Genomic DNA, 21,138 nt, shown 5'->3' with positions numbered 1-21,138 from the left:
AAAAAGTGTCCCAATTCTTCACCCTATAGTCTACACTTTCTCGTTCTGAACTTCTAACACAAGTGTGTAATTGGCATGCTGACTGCAGGAATTTCCACCAGAGCTGTTGCCATAGAATTTGTTAATTTCTCTACCATAAGCCGCCTCCAACGTCATTTTAGAGAATTTGGCAGTTGTGGCTTCTGAACGATCAGAAGAGCAGCTCCAACAGTTACCGCCACAACATCAGAAATGCGGGTGTCGGCTATTGCCTGTTAACGCTTGATCGAATTGAATCTAGGCCTAAGTGCAGTAAAATCTTCCTAGAAGTGTCAGCGTTGACGGAGGGATGTCAAAATTCCAAATTTGGGCAATTTAGCAATCCTTAATTCATGCAAAAATGTATTGATTTAGAAATGTTTACAGATTTATTGAATTAATGTGGTCTATGTTAAAGGGCACTTAATTTAATATAACAGACTTACAATTCAATATTGGTGCAAAATTTCTACTTAAAATATCAGAGATGCAAAAGGCACCACCCACATACTGATCCTGAAGACATCCTTCACAGGCTGGGGCTTTGACCAAATTACAAGTCACAGATTCTGTGCCTTCACCTCAGAGACTGTTACTAAATTACACACTAAAATGTGTAGACCTAACTCACTGCAGCACTATGAGACAGTACATATTCTGTGATAGATTAAAAACACATTTCTAATTGATTATAAAAAATAAGCAACCTACTGCATTGGACAGGGGTCTGTCTTGGACAAAATGATGGTTAATATTTTATTTTTCAGTTACCCCCCCCCCCCCCAAATCCATTTTATGTTTCATACAGGAATCAGTTGGATGACAGGATTTACATAATTACCCCCCTTCATGCTAAAATTCACCGGCAGCCTCTCGACTCACACACAATGCACGGTCTCCTTGCCTTAAAAAAGCAGTGATTAAAACATTCACACAATGTCATAGAACTCAGTCACATTAGTTCTGCTGTAGGAAAAGCCTTGACCTTGCTGGAACACATTGCTATCATTGATGCTTATAGAACACAACGTTGCAATTTCCCCAATCCCCACACAATGATTTGTATTGTATCTGTGCAAGTAGGGATGGAAAATACAGTGATTAAAAGGCAAGACGACTCGTGACCGGTTCTTTTCATTATTTCACTAGATTACCTTTGCTTTTTTATGGTAAATAATTTCACAACTCAAATAAACCCATGTGATATTGCATTATGCAAAAAACAAGTACACATCCCATTGTTGTTGTTTTTTTTCTCCGGTCCTCCGAGCATGCTGCAGCTGGCTACATCTACAGGGCCAATTTCCCGATGATGACACCGATGACGAAGAACAGCACGCAGAGAGCCAGCACGCGGGTACTCAAGCCCTCCTCCCTTATCATGGCCTGTGAGGAAGATGAGTGGGGAGAGGACGCCATGGACGTGACCTTCCTCTTCCGCAGACCATCCTCCTCCTGGGTAGAAGGAAGGAGTCACAGGCCAAATGTCAGTTATTTGCTCCATCTGAAACAATGCAGACTTACTTAATAGGCCTCATATTTGAGATGGGTAATTGACTGATTTGAGATCAGTAACTGCTTGTCACTGTTATTGCTCAAAAACAGCTGTTATATATTAAACGAGGCCTATTAAGTAAGTCTGCATTGTTACAGATGGAGCAAATAAAATGCATTGTGTCGAACAGATCTGATTGTTGTGGGTTCTAGGGACATTTGAGTCTCACCCTGATCTGTTTGTTCTCTTCCCGTAGTCTCTGGACCTCCATCTGCAGCCTCTTGCACTCCTCCATGATCTTCTTCACCTCGCCGTCATCCAGGGAGGAGCTGGCAGACTTAGGGAGTGAGGAGAGCTCTGACTTTATGGAGGTAGAGGACACATTTTTGTTGCTTTCACTGTCATGCTGTGGAAAGGAGTGGAGACAGAAACATGCAGATGAATAACAGAATGGGGATGAGAAGCACAAAATAAAAAACAAAACATGGCAACGGCTGTTTCAGAGATGCAATGGAGTGGAGATGATCGAATGATTCAGAATCTATTTGTGAATGGAATGAAGGTGCTCTGAATTAATCTTACACTGTACGGTGAAATCTATGAGGGAAGGAATGTCAACAACAACAAAAAACATGCAATTGTATGTAGTAATATGATAAGATGTAGGAGATACGTACAGTTTTGTCATTCTCTAGTGGCAGCTCAAATGCACATCTCAACTTGGAGTCCATCAGCTCCTCTGGCTTTGCCTCTTTCCACTGTCGGCCAGAAGGAGGATAGAATGATAGAAAGAGTGACAGAGAGAAAGAGAGAAAAAGAAGAAGAGGGCCGAAAGAAAACTGAATAATAAGGCAACACCAAGATGACCACACCCAAATAGGGACTCCATGACACTCATAAGAGAAGCATATCCTGACAGCACATTTGTCCCACTTGCAACGCATAAACAAGTAGATGCTTGAGACAGTAAGACAGAACTAGAAATGCAGATTGAATAAACTTACTGGGATCATCAGATCATAATTAGTGACATTCAGATTTATCACATTCCATTTGGACACTTACCACCCCTTCCATGTCAGTCATGTCATATGGAGCAAGCATGGACTGCACCATGAATTTGTGTTTGCTCTTTTCATTGGGATCATAGTCGAAAGGCTGTAGCATAACTGCAAAACAAAGCAGACAAATGGCATCAAGCAAACTCTTAGCAACAAGTTACCTTCCGTTGACCAGCTCAACATACTATTCGTTCCTGAGATTATTCTGCTACGATCATCTATAAATCAAACTAAAAGATACCAACCAGATACATTGATGGAAGTGCCTGCGTCAATGATGCCACTATTTGGACGGACACAGTATCGACGAGGCGCTGTCGTCTTCACTTTAAAACACACATTTCTGTCTGTTGGGTTGCCTAGCTTCAGGGTGGCCGTGACGACATCTGTAAATGGACCTGGAAAAGATGGAGAGAATAGACAACAGATACACTACATGACCAAAAGTATGTGAACACCTGCTCATTGAACATCAAAATCATGGGCATTAATATGAAGTTAGTTCCCCCTTTGCTGCTATAACAGTCTCCACTCTTCAGGGAACGCTTTCCACGAGATGTTGGGACATTACTGTGAGGACTTGCTTCCATTCAGCCACAAGAGCATTGGTGATGTCAAAACTGATGTTGGGCGATTAGGCCTGGACCGCAGTCGGTGTTCCAATTCATCCCAAAGGTGTTTGATGGGGTTAAGGTCAGGGGTCTGTGTAGGCCAGTCAAGTTCTTCCACACTGATCTTGACAAACCATTTCTGTATGGACCTTGCTTTGTGCACGGGGGCATTGTCATGCAGAAACAGGAAAGAGCCTTCTCCAAACTGTTCCCACAAAGTTGGAAGCTAAGAATCATCTAGAATGTCATTGTGTGCTGTAGCGTTAAGATTTCCCTTCACTGGGGGAAAAAAAAGTATCTGGACACTTCTTCAAATTAGTGGATTTGGCTATTTCACCCACACTCATTGCTGACAGGTGTATAAGATTGAGCACACAGCCATGCAATGGCGACAAACATTGACAGAATGGCCTTACTGAAGAGCTCTAAGCTGCTGTAAGCTGCTCTGACAGCTGATGCTTAAAGTTAGTGAGGGAGATATGAGTCTCCAGCTTCAATGATTTTTGCAATTCGTTCCAGTCATTGGCAGCATAGAACTGGAAGGAAAGGCGGTCAAAGGGGGAGTTGGCTTTGGGGGTGACCAGGAGGAGGAGTTGGCTTTGGGGGTGACCAACCGATCGCTGACCAGCGAGCATGCATTTAGTTTTACTTGCATTTAAGAGCAGTTGGAGGCCACGGAAGGAGAGTTGTATGGCATTGAAGCTCGTCTAGAGGTTTGTTAGCACAGCGTCCAAAGAAGGGCCAGAAGTATACAGAATGGTGTTGTCTGCGTAGAGGTACAACACTCACTACCAAGTTCCAAACTGCCTCTGGAAGCAACATCAGCACAAGAACTGTTCATCGGGAGCTTCATGAAATGGGTTTGCATGGCCGAGCAGCCGCACACCAGCCTAAGATCACCATGCTCAATGCCAAGCGTTGGCTGGACTGGTGTAAAGCCATTGGACTCTGGAGAAGTGGAAACGCATTCTCTAGAGTGATGAATCACACTTCACTTCTGGTAGTCCGACGGACAAATCTGGGTTTGGCGAATGCCAGGAGACTGCTACCTGCCCCAATGCATGGTGCCAACTGTAAAGTTTGGTGAAGGAGGAATAATGGTCTGGGGTTGTTTTTCATGGTTTTGGCTAGGCGACTTAGTTCTAGTGAAGGGAAATCTTAACGCTACAGCATACAATGATATTCTAGAAGATTCTGTGCTTCCAACTTTGTGGCAACAGTTTGGGGAAGGCCCTTTCATGTTTCAGTATGACAATGCCCCCGTGCACAAAGTGAGGTCCATATAGAAATGGTTTGTCGAGATCGGTGTGGAAGAACTTGACTGGCCTGCACAGAGCCCTGACCTCAACCCCATTGAACGCCTTTGGGATGAACTGGAATACCAACTGCGAGTCAGGCCTAATCGCCCAACATCAGTGCCCAACCTCACTAACTCTCTTGTGGCTGAATGGAAGCAAGTCCTCGCAGCAATGTTCCAACATCTAGTAGAAAGCCTTCCCAGAAGAGTGGAGACTGTTATAGCAGCAAAGGGAGGACATATTAATGCCCATGATTTTGGAATGAGATGTTCAACGATCAGGTGTCCACATACACTACATGACCAAAAGTATCTACAGAAATAAGATTGATCTCGCTTGTGTTCAGATCCTGCTTGTGTTGCATGTTTGTGTGTTTGTTTAATAGCCAACTGATTCCGTGAGCACCAAGCCTCACGCAACACATGTCAGATAAACAATTTCACAAATTTGGCTGTTTTTAATCTCCGTTTTGCTGTACTAAAGTTGTACACTTGTTTTCGTTAGAACATCCTCTCTGGTATTACTTGTAATTTATTTAGTGTTGTTTACACTGTTCCAAATTGTCAGAAAATGTATATTTAGAATAACTAAACTTTTTCTTGATCTCCTTATTGTTATTATCATCATCATTATAATAAGTAATGTCATTATCATTAGTAGGCTTAGTTGCCTTGTATAACTACCATCGAGCTGTAGGCCTAAGAGCGCATCCTGTTTAGTCTTAACACCTTAACTTGCTTAGGCCTATATTTCAATACTTATATTGGCTACTATATCAATCAATTAATCGTTCATGTCATCACACAGCATACGAGTCATTCATATGCAATCAAGCATTTTAGGTTTAAAATAAAATCGACCTTGAATAATTAGCATAACAATAAATAAACCGTTTGGCAATTGCATTCATGATTGCATGTGACTGTTTTGAGTCTTTGCTGTAATAAAGGCTTTATAAAAAAAATAATTAAAAAAAGTTACAGATTCTCTGGTACCCTTTACATTTATTTAGTGTTGTTTATATTGTTACAAACGGTCAGAAAAATGTATATAGTAATATAAAAGCACCTGTTTGGTACATAATATGAACACAGAACTACCTTCTTTTTCTTGATCTCCAGTATTTTCCACAACTAGTCAAATGTATTCCACACATCTGAATTCCCCTTTACCTCCTGTGCAACCAGTGAACATTCCCCAGTTTAGTTTATTTGTCATGTCCTCAGCATCCATTTTGCTGTCACGTGTTACGGTGTTCAGAGTTCGTTACAACCAATTTATGGATGTAATTATGATATGCTATAGGTCAGATTGGTCACATTTATGCGATGCATACGTGTCACGTAAAGAGAGCAAGGCCAAGGGTTGAGGGAATAGGGATTGTTTTTCCTAAACAAATTAGGGATTTCGGTAACAAAACTTTTCAGTGAGAAATGTCTGTAATCATGTTGCAGCTTCAACAACACGGACAGTGTGATAAATACTGTTGATGTTCTGTAGTCTTTGCTGCAGCAAGGAGGAGGGAGAGACAACCGGTGCTAGTCACACAGTCACTCGCTGTAAAAACAAAAATTATACAGTGCAGCAAGTCTGAGCTCGGCCCGGCACAATCAAATCAATTGCAGTCGGTCTCCCCGGTCGGACTCCCTCTAGTTATTTGTGTGTCTTAATATTTCATCAAACATAGTGCTTAAAGCATCAGACAAGCTCAGTGCATATCGTTGTTTTGATTAAAACACATAAGATGTGTCTATATATGGAAAAAATACACGTTTAAAAATGTCAACCAATCGATTGGTCGAAAGAACCTGATGACTCGGTCAACCAATTTTATTTTTAGTTGGGGACAGCCCTAATCCAATTCTCAAATCTATTCATCAATTATAGCCTGTTCAATAACTCAATTACAAGCGGTAAGATGGTCCTACTCAGAACCTTACAATTCTGCTAAAACTCACTGATCCTGCGCCTGACAATTGTCAACAGTCACTTTTCTACTGCAGTATTTCACAATCAATTCCTGGGGCTCCCCTAGGAGGTGCACAGTTTCAGGCCAACAATAACACCAATCAAGGGCTGATTCAACTAATCAAGGGCTTGTTCATGTGTGGTCAGGGCTAAAACAAATATGTGCCCCACGAATGGATTGAGAAACTTATATGTATCCATAAAGGTAATTGTGAAATGGGATTTTCATTAGTATCGCTCTGACCTCAGAAAGTACTATAAATGAATTAATTATACTTCATTTAGCTAGCTAGTAACGTTAGTAGCTATAGCAGAAATATCTTAATTTATGGTGGCAAAAACTGACTCGCAAGTAAGGGAGATGATAGTAACTGAATAACATGCAACTAACATTGATTGAGGAAATTACCAGGGCCTGGCTTTTCATTGCAGGCTAAGATAGCTTGCTAGCCACTGAAGAAAATGACAGCTAGCCATTAGCCGGTTAGCATCAGTAGGTAGAAGACGTTGCTATGCAATGTCCCTTTGCTTGTCACCGCTCTAGAAACCAAATATGATACACCGTGTGCAGACCCATTGTTTAGTTATCAACAACACTACTGATAATGCGTTGACGTTAGCTAGCTTGGAACAATGGTCAAATACTTGCAGACCAAACTGCCCGGCCCTGCCCTCTTACCTCTAAATTTCAGTTCGTGTGGTGGCTCAAGCTGGAGGACTTGCTCTTGTCTGGCCATGTCCCAGAGGTTCGAAAGCCTTTCTGATATAAGTACCTGGTCTATATGTCGCAGCTTTTGTTACTATAACTATTGTAAAATCTCCTAAATACGACCCGATTTCGTTAAGGGATAGCTGGAGGATCACAAATGCACCACTTGGACAGCCAAGTGCCAACAGCTGAAGCTAAGCTAGCAAGCAAGCAGGAAGGAAAGGATCCGTGTGACGTCGTGGGAGGGGACAGGTCTGTGGAATGTCAGCAAAGAGATCTTTGTAAAGTTGTTATATTTTTTTCTGGCAACCCGAAAAAACCCTCTGATCTGGCAGCTATTTGAGAATGTAAAGTAATTTTCATTTAGAGGCTGTTTCAAGCAGATATCCTTATTAATTGACAAACTGGGTGATGCCCAGAAAGGCATTTAACGATGCTAAGGAATCAAATCAAACTTGATTTGTCACATGTGAAATGCTTACCTACAAGCCCTTTAACCAACAATGCAGTTCAAGAAAGAGTTTAGAAAATATTTAACAAATAAACTAAAGTAAAAAATTATAAAAAGCAACACAATAACAAAACAATAACGAGGCTATATACAAGGAAGCGGTACCGAGGCAATGTGCGGGGTACAGGTTAGTCGAGGTAATTTGTACATGTAGGCAGGGGTAAAGTCACTATGCATACATAATAAACAGCGAGTAGCAGCAGTGTAAAAACACATGGGGGGTAAATAGTCTGGGTGGCCATTTGATTAATTGTTCAGCAGTCTTATGGCTTTGGGGTAGAAGCTGTTAAGGAGCCTTTTGGTCCTAAACTTCGCACTCTGGTACAGCTTGCCGTGCGGTAGCAGAGAGAACACTTACCTGTACCCCTCCCTACACATTGCCTCGGTACCGCTCCCTGGAGTCTTTGACAATTTGAAACTCTCGACCTGCTCCACTACAGCCCTGTCAATGTTATTGGGGGCCTGTTCGGCCTGCCTTTTCCTGTAGTCCACGATCAGCTCCTTTGTCTTGCTCACATCGAGGGAGAAGTTATTGTCCTTGCACCACACTGCCAGGTCTCTGACCTCCCCCCTATAAGCTGTCTCATCGTTGTCAGTAATCAGGCCTACCACTGTTGTGTCGTCAGCAAACTTAATGATGGTGTTGGAGTCGTGTTTGGCTACGCAGTCGTGGGTGAACAGTTAGTACAGGAGGGGACTAAGCACGCACCCCTGAGGGGCCCCAGTGTTGAGGATCGGCTTTGCAGACATGTTGTTGCCTTCCCTTAGCACCTGGGGGCGGCCCGTCAGGAAGTCCAGGATCAAGCTGCAGAGGGAGGTGTTTAGTCCCAGGGTCCTTAGCTTAGTGATGAGCTTTCTGGGCACTATGGTGTTGAACACTGAGCTGTAGTCAATGAACAGCATTCTCACATAGGTGTTCCTTTTGTCCAGGTGGGAAAGGGCAGTGTGGAGTCCAATTGAGATTGCGTCATCCATGGATCTGTTGGGGCAGTATGCAAATTGGAGTGGGTCTAGAGTATCAGGGATGATGCTGTTGATGTGAGCCATGACCAGCCTTTCACAGCACTTCATGGCTACCGACGGTAATCATTTAGGCAGGTTACCTTCGCTTCCTTGGGAACAGGGACTATGGTGGTCTACTTGGAACATGTAGGTATTACAGACTCAGTCAGGGAGAGGTTGAAAATGTCAGTGAAGACACTTGCCAGTTGGTCCGCACATGCTTTGAGTACACGTCCTGGTAATCCGTCTGGCCCGCGGCTTTGTGAATGTTGACCTGTTTTAAGGTCTTGCTCATATCGGCTACCGAGAGCATTATCACACAGTCGTCCGGAACAGCTGGTGCTCTCATGCATGCTTCAGTGTTGCGTGCCTCGAAGTGAGCATAGAAGTAATTTAGCTCGTCTGGTAGGCTCGCGTCACTGGGCAGCTCACATCTGGGTTTCCTATTGAAGTCCGTAATAATTTCAAGCCCTGCCACATCTGACAAGTGTCAGAGGCGGTGTAGTAGGGTTAAATCTTAATCCTGTATTGACACTTTGCCTGTTTGATGGTTCGTCTGAGGGCGTTGCGGGATTTCTTAGCGTCCGGATTAGTGTCCCGCTCTTTGAAAGCGGCAGCTCTAGCCTTTAGCTCGATGCGGATATTGCCTGTAATCCATAGCTCCTGGTTGGGATATGTATGTACGGTCACTGTGTCTTAATATTATAATATGATATATTGTAATATCTAAATACTACAATGATATGTATGTACAGTGCCTTGCGAAAGTATTCGGCCCCCTTGAACTTTGCGACCTTTTGCCACATTTCAGGCTTCAAACATAAAGATATAAAACTGTATTTTTTTGTGAAGAATCAACAACAAGTGGGACACAATCATGAAGTGGAACGACATTTATTGGATATTTCAAACTTTTTTAACAAACAAAAACTGAAAAATTGGGCGTGCAAAATTATTCAGCCCCTTTACTTTCAGTGCAGCAAACTCTCTCCAGAAGTTCAGTGGGGATCTCTGAATGATCCAATGTTGACCTAAATGACTAATGATGATAAATACAATCCACCTGTGTGTAATCAAGTCTCCGTATAAATGCACCTGCACTGTGATAGTCTCAGAGGTCCGTTAAAAGCGCAGAGAGCATCATGAAGAACAAGGAACACACCAGCCAGGTCCGAGATACTGTTGTGAAGAAGTTTAAAGCCGGATTTGGATACAAAAAGATTTCCCAAGCTTTAAACATCCCAAGGAGCACTGTTCAAGCGATAATATTGAAATGGAAGGAGTATCAGACCACTGCAAATCTACCAAGACCTGGCCGTCCCTCTAAACTTTCAGCTCATACAAAGAGAAGACTGATCAGAGATGCAGCCAAGAGGCCCATGATCACTCTGGATGAACTGCAGAGATCTACAGCTGAGGTGGGAGACTCTGTCCATAGGACAACAATCAGTCGTATATTGCACAAATCTGGCCTTTATGGAAGAGTGGCAAGAAGAAAGCCATTTCTTAAAGATATCCATAAAAAGTGTCGTTTAAAGTTTGCCACAAGCCACCTGGGAGACACACCAAACATGTGGAAGAAGGTGCTTTGGTCAGATGAAACCAAAATTGAACTTTTTGGCAACAATGCAAAACGTTATGTTTGGTGTAAAAGCAACACAGCTCATCACCCTGAACACCATCCCCACTGTCAAACATGGTGGTGGCAGCATCATGGTTTGGGCCTGCTTGTCTTCAGCAGGGACAGGGAAGATGGTTAAAATTGATGGGAAGATGGATGGAGCCAAATACAGGACCATTCTGGAAGAAAACCTGATGGAGTCTGCAAAAGACCTGAGACTGGGACGGAGATTTGTCTTCCAACAAGACAATGATCCAAAACATAAAGCAAAATCTACAATGAAATGGTTCAAAAATAAACATATCCAGGTGTTAGAATGGCCAAGTCAAAGTCCAGACCTGAATCCAATCGAGAATCTGTGGAAAGAACTGAAAACTGCTGTTCACAAATGCTCTCCATCCAACCTCACTGAGCTCGAGCTGTTTTGCAAGGAGGAATGGTAAAAAAATTCAGTCTTTCGATGTGCAAAACTGATAGAGACATACCCCAAGCGACTTACAGCTGTAATCGCAGCAAAAGGTGGCGCTACAAAGTATTAACTTAAGGGGGCTGAATAATTTTGCACGCCCAATTTTTCAGTTTTTGATTTGTTAAAAAAGTTTGAAATATCCAATAAATGTCGTTCCACTTCATGATTGTGTCCCACTTGTTGTTGATTCTTCACAAAAAAATACAGTTTTATATCTTTATGTTTGAAGCCTGAAATATGGCAAAAGGTCGCAAAGTTCAAGGGGGCCGAATACTTTCGCAAGGCACTGTATTTTTTTATTTTTTTTAAGTGGGTGCTTATTATTTATGGAGTATTTTCCCTGTTTTTGAATGTCAGTAAAAAGGTCTGCAGACCATGCTTTGGTGTTTTGCTGCCTCGTGCATCCTGAGGGTGGCAGTAAGATGGCACCAAGATGGCATAGCAGTCAGACGTCCTTTGTCCTCGTCTTGTTGTGTCCTGTGTCTATACATATTTACATCTTTCTTCACATATCTTTTATATTTTCTTTTCCAAAAACTCAACTTAAAAACTCTCTCCTGTAACCCGCCTCACCAATTTAAAAAAAGTATTATGTACCTCAAATCTGAAATCCACAATAGAAGCTAACCAGAAGCTAGCCAGAAGCTAGCCAGTTTACTAGCTAACGTTAGTATTCAGCTAACCACGGTTTGTGGACATCAGCTATCCTTTAGCTCAAAAAGCTAACACCAGTTTTGTACAACGCGACTCAGACCAGAACATACCGGACCTATTTTTCTTTCCATATCCCCGGATCTCAACCGCAAGCTCTGGACATTTAGACCTGGATCGCACAGCTGGTTAGCTGCTATCCGTGTGACTATTGGCTTACGTCGATCCCGGAGCAAACATAAATTATTCCGGAGCTAGCCACTCCTGGGCTACAATCCCCTATCCGAACCCGTTTTACTGCCGATGCTGAGCCCCACCGGGCCTTCACGACTGGACTGCCGACGTTATCTGCCCGAGGGAGTTATCCAACTGGCCCCTCCGTCGCGACGTTACCTGAATGCCCATCTGCGGCCCGCTAATCGTTAGCTGTTTTATCGGCTGCTATCTGAATAGGTCTATCGGACAATTTTTCTTGGGTCACTTTAACTATATCTATTTTGCCAATTGGATTGATCACCTCCACCACACGGAACCCCACTAATCTACCGACGGAAACGCACGAGGTGGCTAAAAACAGACCTTCATCCTATGCTAGCTTGCTACCGATGGCCCGGCTAGCTGTCTGAATCGCCGTGACCCCAACCAATCTCACTACTCACTGGACCCTTTTGATCACTCGACTAAGCATGCTTCTCCTTAATGTCAATATGCCTTGTCCATTGCTGTTCTGGTTAGTGTTTATTGGCTTATTTCACTGTAGAGCCTCTAGCCCTGCTCATTATACCTTATCCAACCTTTCAGTTCCACCACCCACACATGCAATGACATCACCTGATTTCAATTCTGTTTCTAGAGACAATATCTCTCTCATCATCACTCAATACCTAGGTTTACCTCCACTGTATTCACATCCTACCATACCTTTGTCTGTACATTATACCTTGAAGCTATTTTATCGCCCCCAGAAACCTCCTTTTGCTCTCTGTTCCGGACGTTCAAGTCGACCAATTCTCATAGCTTTTAGCCGTATCCTTATCCTACTCCCCCTCTGTTCCTCTGGTGATGTAGAGGTGAATCCAGGCCCTGCAGTGCCTAGCTCTACTCCTATTCCCCAGGCGCTCTCTTTTGATGGCTTCTGTAACCGTAATAGCCTTGGTTTCATCCATGTTAACATTAGAAGCCTCCTCCCTAAGTTTGTTTTATTCACTGCTTTAGCACACTCTGCCAACCCGGATGTTCTAGCCGTGCCTGAATCCTGGCTTAGGAAGACTACCAAAAATTCTGAAATCTTCATCCCTAACTACAACATTTTCAGACAAGATAGAATGACCAAAGGGGGCGGTGTTAGCCTGCAGAGTTCTGTCCTACTATCCAGGTCTGTACCCAAACAATTTGAACTTCTACTTTTAAAAATCCACCTCTCTAAAAACAAGTCTCTCACCGTTGCCGCCCTGCTATAGACCACCCTCTGCCCCCAGCTGTGCTCTGGACACCATATGTGAACTGATTGCCCGCCATCTACCTTCAGAGCTCGTGCTGCTAGGCGACCTAAACTGGGACATGCTTAACACCCCAGCCATCCTACAATCTAAGCTTGATGCCCTCAATCTCACACAAAATATCAATGAACTTACTAGGTACCACCCCAAAGCCGTAAACACGGGCACCCTCATAGATATCATCCAAACCAACTTGCCCTCTAAATACACCTCTGCTGTTTTCGACCAAGATCTCAGCGATCACTGCCTCATTGCCTGCATCCGTAATGGGTCAGCGGTCAAACGACCTCCACTCATCACTGTCAAACGCTCTCTGAAACACTTCAGCGAGCAGGCCTTTCTAATCGACCTGGCCGGGGTATCCTGGAAGGATATTGATCTCATCCCGTAAGTAGAGGATGCCTGGTTATTTTTTTTAAATGCCTTCCTCACCATCTTAAATAAGCATGCCCCATTCAAGAAATTTAGAACCAGAAACAGATATAGCCCTTGGTTCTCTCCAGACCTGACTGCCCTTAACCAACACAAAAACATCCTATGCCTTTCTGCCTTAGCATCGAACAGCCCCCTGTGATATGCAACTTTTCAGGGAAGCTAGAAACCAATATACACATGCAGTTAGAAAAGCCAAGGCTAAGCAGAAATTTGCTTCCTGCAACACAAACTCAAAAAAGTTCTGGTCCATGGAGAATAAGAACACCTCCTCCCAGCTGCCCACTGCACTGAGGATAGGAAACACTGTCACCACCGATAAATCCACTATAATTGAGATTTTCAATAAGCATTTTTCTACGGCTGGCCACGCTTTCCACCTGACTACCCCTACCCCGGTCAACAGCACTGCACCTCCCACAGCAACACGCCCAAGCCTTCCCCATTTCTCCTTCTCCCAAATCCAGTCAGCTGATGTTCTGAAAGAGCTGCAAAATCTGGACCCCTTTCTTTCTAAAATGTCTGCCGAAATTGTTGCAACCCCTATTACTAGCCTGTTCAACCTCTCTTTCGTGTCGTCTGAGATTCCCAAAGATTGGAAAGCAGCTGTGGTCATCCCCCTCTTCAAAGTGGAGGACACTCTTGACCCAAACTGCTACAGCCCTATATCTATCCTACCCTGCCTTTCTAAGGTCTTCGAAAGCCAAGTAAACAAACAGATTACCGACCATTTCGAATCCCACTATACCTTCTCCGTTATGCAATCTGGTTTCAGAGCTGGTCATAGGTGCACCTCAGCCACGCTCAAGGTCCTAAACGATATCTTAACCGCCATCGATAAGAAACAATACTGTGCAGCCGAATTCATGGACCTGGCCAAGGCCTTCGACTGTCAATCACCACATCCTCATCGGCAGACTCGATAGCCTTGGTTTCTCAAATGATTGCTTCGCCTGGTTCACCAACTACTTCTCTGATAGAGTTCAGTGTGTCAAATCGGAGGGCCTGTTGTCCGGGCCTCTGGCAGTCTCTATGGGGGTGCCACAGGGTTCAATTCTTGGACCGACTCTCTTCTCTGTATACATCAATTGTGTCGCTCTTGCTGCTGGTGAGTCTCTGATCCACCTCTATGCAGACGACACCATTCTGTATACTTCTGGCCCTTCTTTGGACACTGTGTTAACAACCCTCCAGATGAGCTTCAATGCCATACAACTCTCCTTCCGTGGCCTCCAATTGCTCTTAAATACAAGTAAAACTAAATGCATGCTCTTCAACCGATTGCTGCCTGCGCCTGCCCGCCCATCCAACATCACTACTCTGGACGGTTCTGATTTAGAATATGTGGACAACTACAAATACCTAGGTGTCTGGTTAGACTGTAATCTCTCCTTCCACACTCACATCAAACATCTCCAATCCAAAGTTAAATCTAGAATTGGCTTCCTATTTCGCAACAAAGCTTCCTTCACTCATGCTGCCAAACATACCCTTGTAAAACTGACTATCCTACTGATCCTCGGCGATGTAATTTTCAAAATAGACTCCAATACCCTACTCAATTAATTGGATGCAGTCTATCACAGTGCCATCCGTTTTGTCACCAAAGCCCCATATACTACCCACCACTGCAACCTGTACGCTCTCGTTGGCTGGCCCTCGCTTCATACTCATCACCAAACCCACTGGCTCCAGGTCATCTACAAGACCCTGCTAGGTAAAGTCCCCGCTTATCTCAGCTCGCTGGTCACCATAGCAGCACCCACCTGTAGCACGCGCTCCAGCAGGTATATCTCTCTGGTCACCCCCAAAACCAATTCTTCCTTTGGCCGCCTCTCCTTCCAGTTCTCTGCTGCCAATGACTGGAACGAACTACAAAAATCTCTGAAACTGGAAACACTTATCTCCCTCACTAGCTTTAAGCACCAGCTGTCAGAGCAGCTCACAGATTACTGCACCTGTACTGCCCATCTATAATTTAGCCCAAACAACTACCTCTCCCCCTACTGTATTTATTTATTTTGCTCCTTTGCACCCCATTATTTCTATCTCTACCTTGCACATTCTTCCACTGCAAATATACAATTATATTGTATTTACTTCGCCACCATGGCCTTTTTTTTTTTTTTTTTTTGCCTTTACCCCCCTTATCTCACCTCATTTGCTCACATTGTAGATAGACTTATGTTTCTACTGTATTATTGACTGAATGTTTGTTTTACTCCATGTGTAACTCTGTGTTGTTGTATGTGTCGAACTGCTTTGCTTTATCTTGGCCAGGTCGCAATTGTAAATGAGAACTTGTACTCAACTTGCCTACCTGGTTAAATAAATGTGATATAAAAAATATAAAAAAGTAGAGCACCATGGAACACCACCCACAATAATATTACGTCATACGGCCTAAACCAGGAAGTAAGAAATATCAACAATCAGGCCAGAGCGAGAAGAGTGACGCGATCGCCTGTTGGCGTTTAACGTTTTAAAAGGACCTTTATTGCTATATAGTTTAGAATCGCAGAATGTCCGTGTTTGGAAAGCTGTTCGGCGGTGGGGGCAAAGGAGGTAAAGGGCCAAGTGCACAAGAGGCGATTCAGAAGCTCAGAGAGACCGAGGAAATGTTAACGAAGAAACAGGAATTTCTAGAGAAAAAGATTGACCAGGAACTCATTACTGCGAAGAAAAACGGAACTAAAAACAAACGGGGTGAGTCGCCAACTAACATCACATATGAATTTTCACGATTGTTGTCTAACTTGGCTAGCTAACTAACGTTAAAGTTCGCCTGATTTGTTAGCTAGCTGCCAGCTAGCTAACTTTCCGAAAAACCACACCTGTCACTGCATAGTCAGGTTGCCAATCTCGCCCTACCTCGTTGCACCAACTGTGTTAGAACAGCTAATATGCATTATACCCGTTTTTTAAAGGAAGGTTTTGTGTGACTGGTATCAAAAGTCTAGGTCTGGCTACACCTACAGCTAGTGAATCAACATTTGTCAAATTGTATCGTGTGACTGGGGGATTTTGTGAGTCATGAATTTGCACTCAATGCCTGCTTGTCAAAAGAAGGGAAGGGGGCATCCATTCAGTCAGTATCAAGTTAGCAGTTTTAATTTCCCGACATTTAAATCATTGGGATTCCAACACACCCTGTTATAAGGCCTGTAGTGATGATTAGTTACCTAATACCTGATAGAGGCTCCAAGTGACTTCTAGCATTCTTCACTGACAGTGGTGTTCATAACATAGGCTTTTGATGTAATAGTGAGTGGTTACGCATTTACTCACAATAAAGTCCTAGGCATTCAGAAACACTGTGACCATGACTCACTCCCACTGTCTTCACATACTAACCAAGCCCCCCATAAAAGTCGACTTTGCTCATGATCATGGTGTTCTCATGTAGTGTTTTAATGCTCTAAACCTATTTTACCTACATAGTGACTCAATTCTTGCTAGTGTTTATTTCCCATGATCTTTACAACAAATGCTATGTTTCCATCACAAACATTAAATGACATTTAGCCAATGCTTTTATTCAAATGACTTAATCATGTGTGCATACATTTCATGTACCGGTAGTCCCATGAATCAAACCCACTAACCTCTTTTTTTTTTGTTTTCACTACGCAAAGCGGCCCTGCAGGCCTTGAAAAGGAAGAAGCGGTATGAGAAGCAGCTTACCCAGATTGATGGCACATTGTCCACCATCGAGTTCCAGAGAGAGGCGCTGGAAAATGCCAACACCAACACTGAAGTGCTCAAGAACATGGGCTTTGCTGCCAAGGCAATGAAGGCTGCCCATGAAAACATGTAAGCGGTGGCACACTACTTGTTTATTAGCTTTGGTCAGGCACTCATACAGCTCGTATTAATTCAAATATCTATGTTCCATCTATTGTTGTGTTTTAGGGACATAGACAAAGTAGATGACTTGATGCAAGACATCACTGAGCAGCAGGAGCTAGCGCAAGAGATCTCAGATGCCATCTCGAAACCTGTAGGCTTTGGAGATGAGTTTGATGAGGTATGTGACATGAACATGTCTGAACAGTGTTCTTGATTTGGCTTTCATCAGTGCTGTTAGTTTAATAGTTGACCAGATATCACAGAGCCTGGATGTTCTGATTGTCTTGCATCATAGGATGAACTCCTAGCAGAGTTGGATGAGCTGGAACAAGAGGAATTGGACAAAAACTTGCTGGAGATTGGCGGGACAGAAAATGTCCCTCTACCCAATGTGCCTTCTACTTCATTACCCTCAAGACCTGGTGAGTCCTTTGTAATATGCAATAAAACATGTGATTTCTCCAATGGAACATTTTATTCCATGGTTACTATCCCAACAGTACATTAAATAACTACTTGATCTCTTGTCCTTAATTGCTATAAAACATCTATATTTGCAACTTTTACACAAGTAATTCACAATTTTTGCATGCCTATTTATTTTGTATTTTTAGCCAAGAAGGAGGATGAAGATGAGCATGACATGGAGGACTTACAGCGCTGGGCGATGGAGGCTAACTAGTTGCATTACTGACACCACCTGTTGTAGAGGGGAAGAAAGGACTAATTGAATATGGTTGTTTTGTGTCCGAGAGCCAACCATCTTCTAAAACTAACACTAGAAAGGCCAATGCTGTAGGTTCTGTTTCCAGCCCAAAACCAGAGAAAGGTTACCATGGCCTTTCATTAAAAGAGAAAGTTCAGAAGCTGCATAAAAGCTATAAACATGATGTTTGAATCAGAAAATGTCTTTGGAAATTTCTACCAAAAACTTTGAGCATAATTGTTTGGCAGTGATTGTACTATCACTGAACTGTTCTATTGTCTTTGATGCTATGAACTTCACTGAAAGGCAAACATTTGTTTTTAATACATGGGCGTTGCAATGTCTCTCTTTCCGACTTAAACATATTTACCATTTGGTGTGGGCTGGATATATTTATTCACCTTTACTTTTTGTTTGTAGTTTCTCCCAAAATAAGATGGAAATATGAGCATGCTCTCATGGTAATGTTTAGAAGGGTCTATTTTCTAGATTGTTTTTCTGAATTTTGTTTTACATATTTTTTCCCCTATCAACATTTTGGTGATTCCCATCTTCTAAGCATCTTCACCATGTGGCCCTTGCTATTTGATGTAAATATCTAAATAATTTATATTTTTGCTGTCACAGAAGGTTTTCTTCGTGTTGTGCTAAGCATGCAATGAGGGAAAACTTAACACTGCACAGCTTCAGAGAAATTATGAACCCCAACCAGTTATGTTCTCTGTGTCATTTCTTGAAAGGGTTCATTTTGAATTATATAAGGTTGGGGAAAAATCACCATCTTAACTGCAGGGGGGAAAAAATAGACTTCATGGTTTGTAATGATTAGACTAGTAGATACAGTATCAACATTTGGGGTTTGAGGATTACTTTTATTTTATTTTTTACACAATGTACATTTTTTTTTTACATAGGAAAATAATATTCACAAGGATAAGCATGTTTGCATTTCAATGGTTTAATTGTCCAGATGAGAATATTATTTGGAAAATAATTAAAGTTGTTTATTTTGTGGTGCAGGTTGTTTTTCTTGGTTAGGCATCAGTGTACAAAACAATAAGATCATCTGTGAATTCAAAACTCAATAAAGTAGGAAATCTTTATTTTGTTAGTTTGAAATATTTTTCAGGTGTTTGTTAAATGTTGGTTAATGTGTCTGATTTGCAATCATTGGTAGTTGGTGTCATTTAAGATGGAGGACGATAAAACATTTTCATGAGCATGGCCTTATTTATATTACAGCAAATTGGATGACTGTTATTCATATTCCATTCACTCAGCTCATTGAAACATTGATTGGTTTAGGCTACTACATGATACATTTTTGGGTAGCTACAGCCTAGCCTATGAATGAAAGTTTACAACGTAGTTGCACAGGTCAAGATACATTTGTGAAAGATAATGACACATTCAATACCGCCTTGCACAATATTCCCAGCATCTAGCTGATCTATTGTGTGATCATTAGTCTAAAAGTTGCAAACGATAGTTTTTCAACAGAATCTGCAGAATAAATACACCCCTGATCACATGCAAACACAGTTCACAAGTAAGTGAAGTGAAATATAGCTCTCTTGCTTCGCCTTCATTTAAAAAATGTTTTTGTCTCTTTGCTCTTTGAGTCAGCTACTCACCACATTGTATGCACTGCAGTGCTAGCTAGCTGTAGCTTTTGCTTTCAGTACTAGATTCATACTTTGATTGGGTGGATAATATTTCAGTTCATGCTGCAAGAGCTCTGATAGGTTGGAAGATGTCCTCCGGAAGTTGTCAAAATCACTTTAAAAGTATATGGAAGTGGGTGAGAACCACGAGCCTCCTAGGTTTTGAATTGAAGTCGATGTACCCAGAGGAGGACGGAAACTAGCTGTCCTCCGGCGACACCATAGTGCAGAGTGCTGTTGAGACTACTGTAAAACTTCTTTGCAAATCAGTGTTTTAATCAATGATTTGGTGACGTTAATATATTTGGTGTAGTTTTATCGAAAAATGATAACTTTAATGTTACACTATTTTTATATAGGACATGTAAGACAGCTCAGGAATGATTTTTACTTTTTTCAAAACTACATGCATACAGGTTACCTTTAGATGAGTCCTGTGACACTTGTGGGGAGGGGCTGTACCGGTAAAACATGAGCCTATCACAATTAATACCACATGCCTAAAAAACTATAGGCAATTACACCTTTATTTAACATTACTGCATGTCAGCCGCATGAAAAATGTGCAAATTGACTGTAAACCGGTTGGTTTTCAACTCCATCTTTCATCGAATCAGATGGCTCATTCATCATAAAACCATTTGATGTTGCCAATTATTTTTATGATTACTTCATTGGCAAAGTGGGAAAATTTAGGCAGGAAATGCCAACAACGAACAGTGAGTCATCGTATTCATGCATAAAAAAACTAATAATGAAAGAAAAGTATTGCAAGTTAGAATGTTGTAAAGTTAGTGTGGGAGAGGGTAAAAAATTCTTAGCAATCAATATTGACAAACCTTCTGGCATTGACAACTTAAATAGAAAGCTACTGAGGATGGTAGGTGACTCTATAGCCACTCCTTTCTGTCATATCTTTAATCTGAAAGTCTATCCTCAGGCCTGGAGGGAAGCCAAAGTAATTCTGCTACCCAAGAGTGGTAAAGTAGCCTTTGCTGGTTCCAACAGCAGATCAATAAGCTTGCTGCCAGCTCTTAGCAAACTGTTGGGAAAAAATTGTGTTTGACCAAATACAATGCTATTTCTCTGTAAACAAATTAACACCAGACTTTCAGCATGCTTATAGAGAAGGGCACTCAACATGTACTGCACTGACACAAATTACTGAAGATTGGTTGAAAGAAATTGATAATAAGAAGATTGTGGGAACTGTACTGTTAGATTTCAGTGCAGCCTTTGATATTATTGACCATAACTTGTTGTTGAGAAAACGTATGTGTTATGGCTTTTCGACCTCTGCCATATCGTGGATTCAGAGCTATCTATCTAATAGAACTCAGAGGGTTGTTTTCTTTAATGGAAACTTCTCTAATGTCAACCATGTAAAGTGTGGTGTACCGCAGGGCAGCTCTCTAGGCCCTCTGCTCTTTTCTATTTTTACCAGTTACCTGCCACTGGCATTAAACAAAGCATGTGTGTCCATGTACAGTATGCTGAGGATTCAACCATATACGCATCAGCAACCACAGATAATGAAGTCACTGAAACCCTTAACAAAGAGTTGTAGTCTGTTT

At 42.2% G+C, this 21,138-nt stretch overlaps 2 protein-coding genes across 2 annotated transcripts; one reads left to right on the top strand and one right to left on the bottom strand.

Annotated features, from left to right (window-relative positions):
* Nucleotides 1-760: 760 nt before the first annotated feature.
* LOC139368740 (vesicle-associated membrane protein-associated protein B-like) lies at nt 761-7,426 on the bottom strand. The gene is made up of 6 exons (XM_071108039.1): nt 7,131-7,426; nt 2,820-2,972; nt 2,579-2,682; nt 2,191-2,271; nt 1,743-1,919; nt 761-1,473 (listed from the first exon to the last, which is right to left on the bottom strand). Exons 1-6 carry the CDS (start codon nt 7,186-7,188, stop codon nt 1,309-1,311), a joined length of 738 nt encoding a protein of 245 aa, XP_070964140.1. The 5' UTR covers nt 7,189-7,426; the 3' UTR covers nt 761-1,308.
* An 8,295-nt stretch (nt 7,427-15,721) lies between these two features.
* LOC139368739 (charged multivesicular body protein 4b-like) lies at nt 15,722-19,137 on the top strand. Its single transcript, XM_071108038.1, has 5 exons — nt 15,722-16,051; nt 16,981-17,158; nt 17,258-17,372; nt 17,490-17,616; nt 17,809-19,137. The coding sequence occupies exons 1-5, from the start codon at nt 15,868-15,870 to the stop codon at nt 17,874-17,876; spliced, it is 672 nt and encodes a 223-aa protein (XP_070964139.1). The 5' UTR covers nt 15,722-15,867; the 3' UTR covers nt 17,877-19,137.
* The last annotated feature ends 2,001 nt before the right edge of the window (nt 19,138-21,138 follow it).

This window comes from Oncorhynchus clarkii, chromosome 16 (genome assembly GCF_045791955.1).
Source record: "Oncorhynchus clarkii lewisi isolate Uvic-CL-2024 chromosome 16, UVic_Ocla_1.0, whole genome shotgun sequence".
Classification (NCBI taxonomy): Eukaryota; Metazoa; Chordata; class Actinopteri; order Salmoniformes; family Salmonidae; genus Oncorhynchus; species Oncorhynchus clarkii.
The sequence above is the reverse complement of the archived record's forward strand: the minus strand, read 5'-3'. Positions and strand labels throughout refer to the sequence as shown.

Bases quoted from the DNA above. Each gene is read 5' to 3' on its own strand.
- LOC139368739 (XM_071108038.1), top strand. From the start codon at position 15,868: ATGTCCGTGTTTGGAAAGCTGTTCGGCGGTGGGGGCAAAGGAGGTAAA. The intron at 17,159-17,257 runs GTAAGCGGTGGC...GTTGTGTTTTAG, and splicing joins AAGGCTGCCCATGAAAACAT to GGACATAGACAAAGTAGATG. The intron at 17,373-17,489 runs GTATGTGACATG...CTTGCATCATAG, and splicing joins TTGGAGATGAGTTTGATGAG to GATGAACTCCTAGCAGAGTT.
- LOC139368740 (XM_071108039.1), bottom strand. From the start codon at position 7,188: ATGGCCAGACAAGAGCAAGTCCTCCAGCTTGAGCCACCACACGAACTG. The intron at 2,683-2,819 runs GTTGGTATCTTT...TTTGTTTTGCAG, and splicing joins CACTTCCATCAATGTATCTG to TTATGCTACAGCCTTTCGAC. The intron at 2,272-2,578 runs GTAAGTGTCCAA...TCTGGCCGACAG, and splicing joins TGACTGACATGGAAGGGGTG to TGGAAAGAGGCAAAGCCAGA.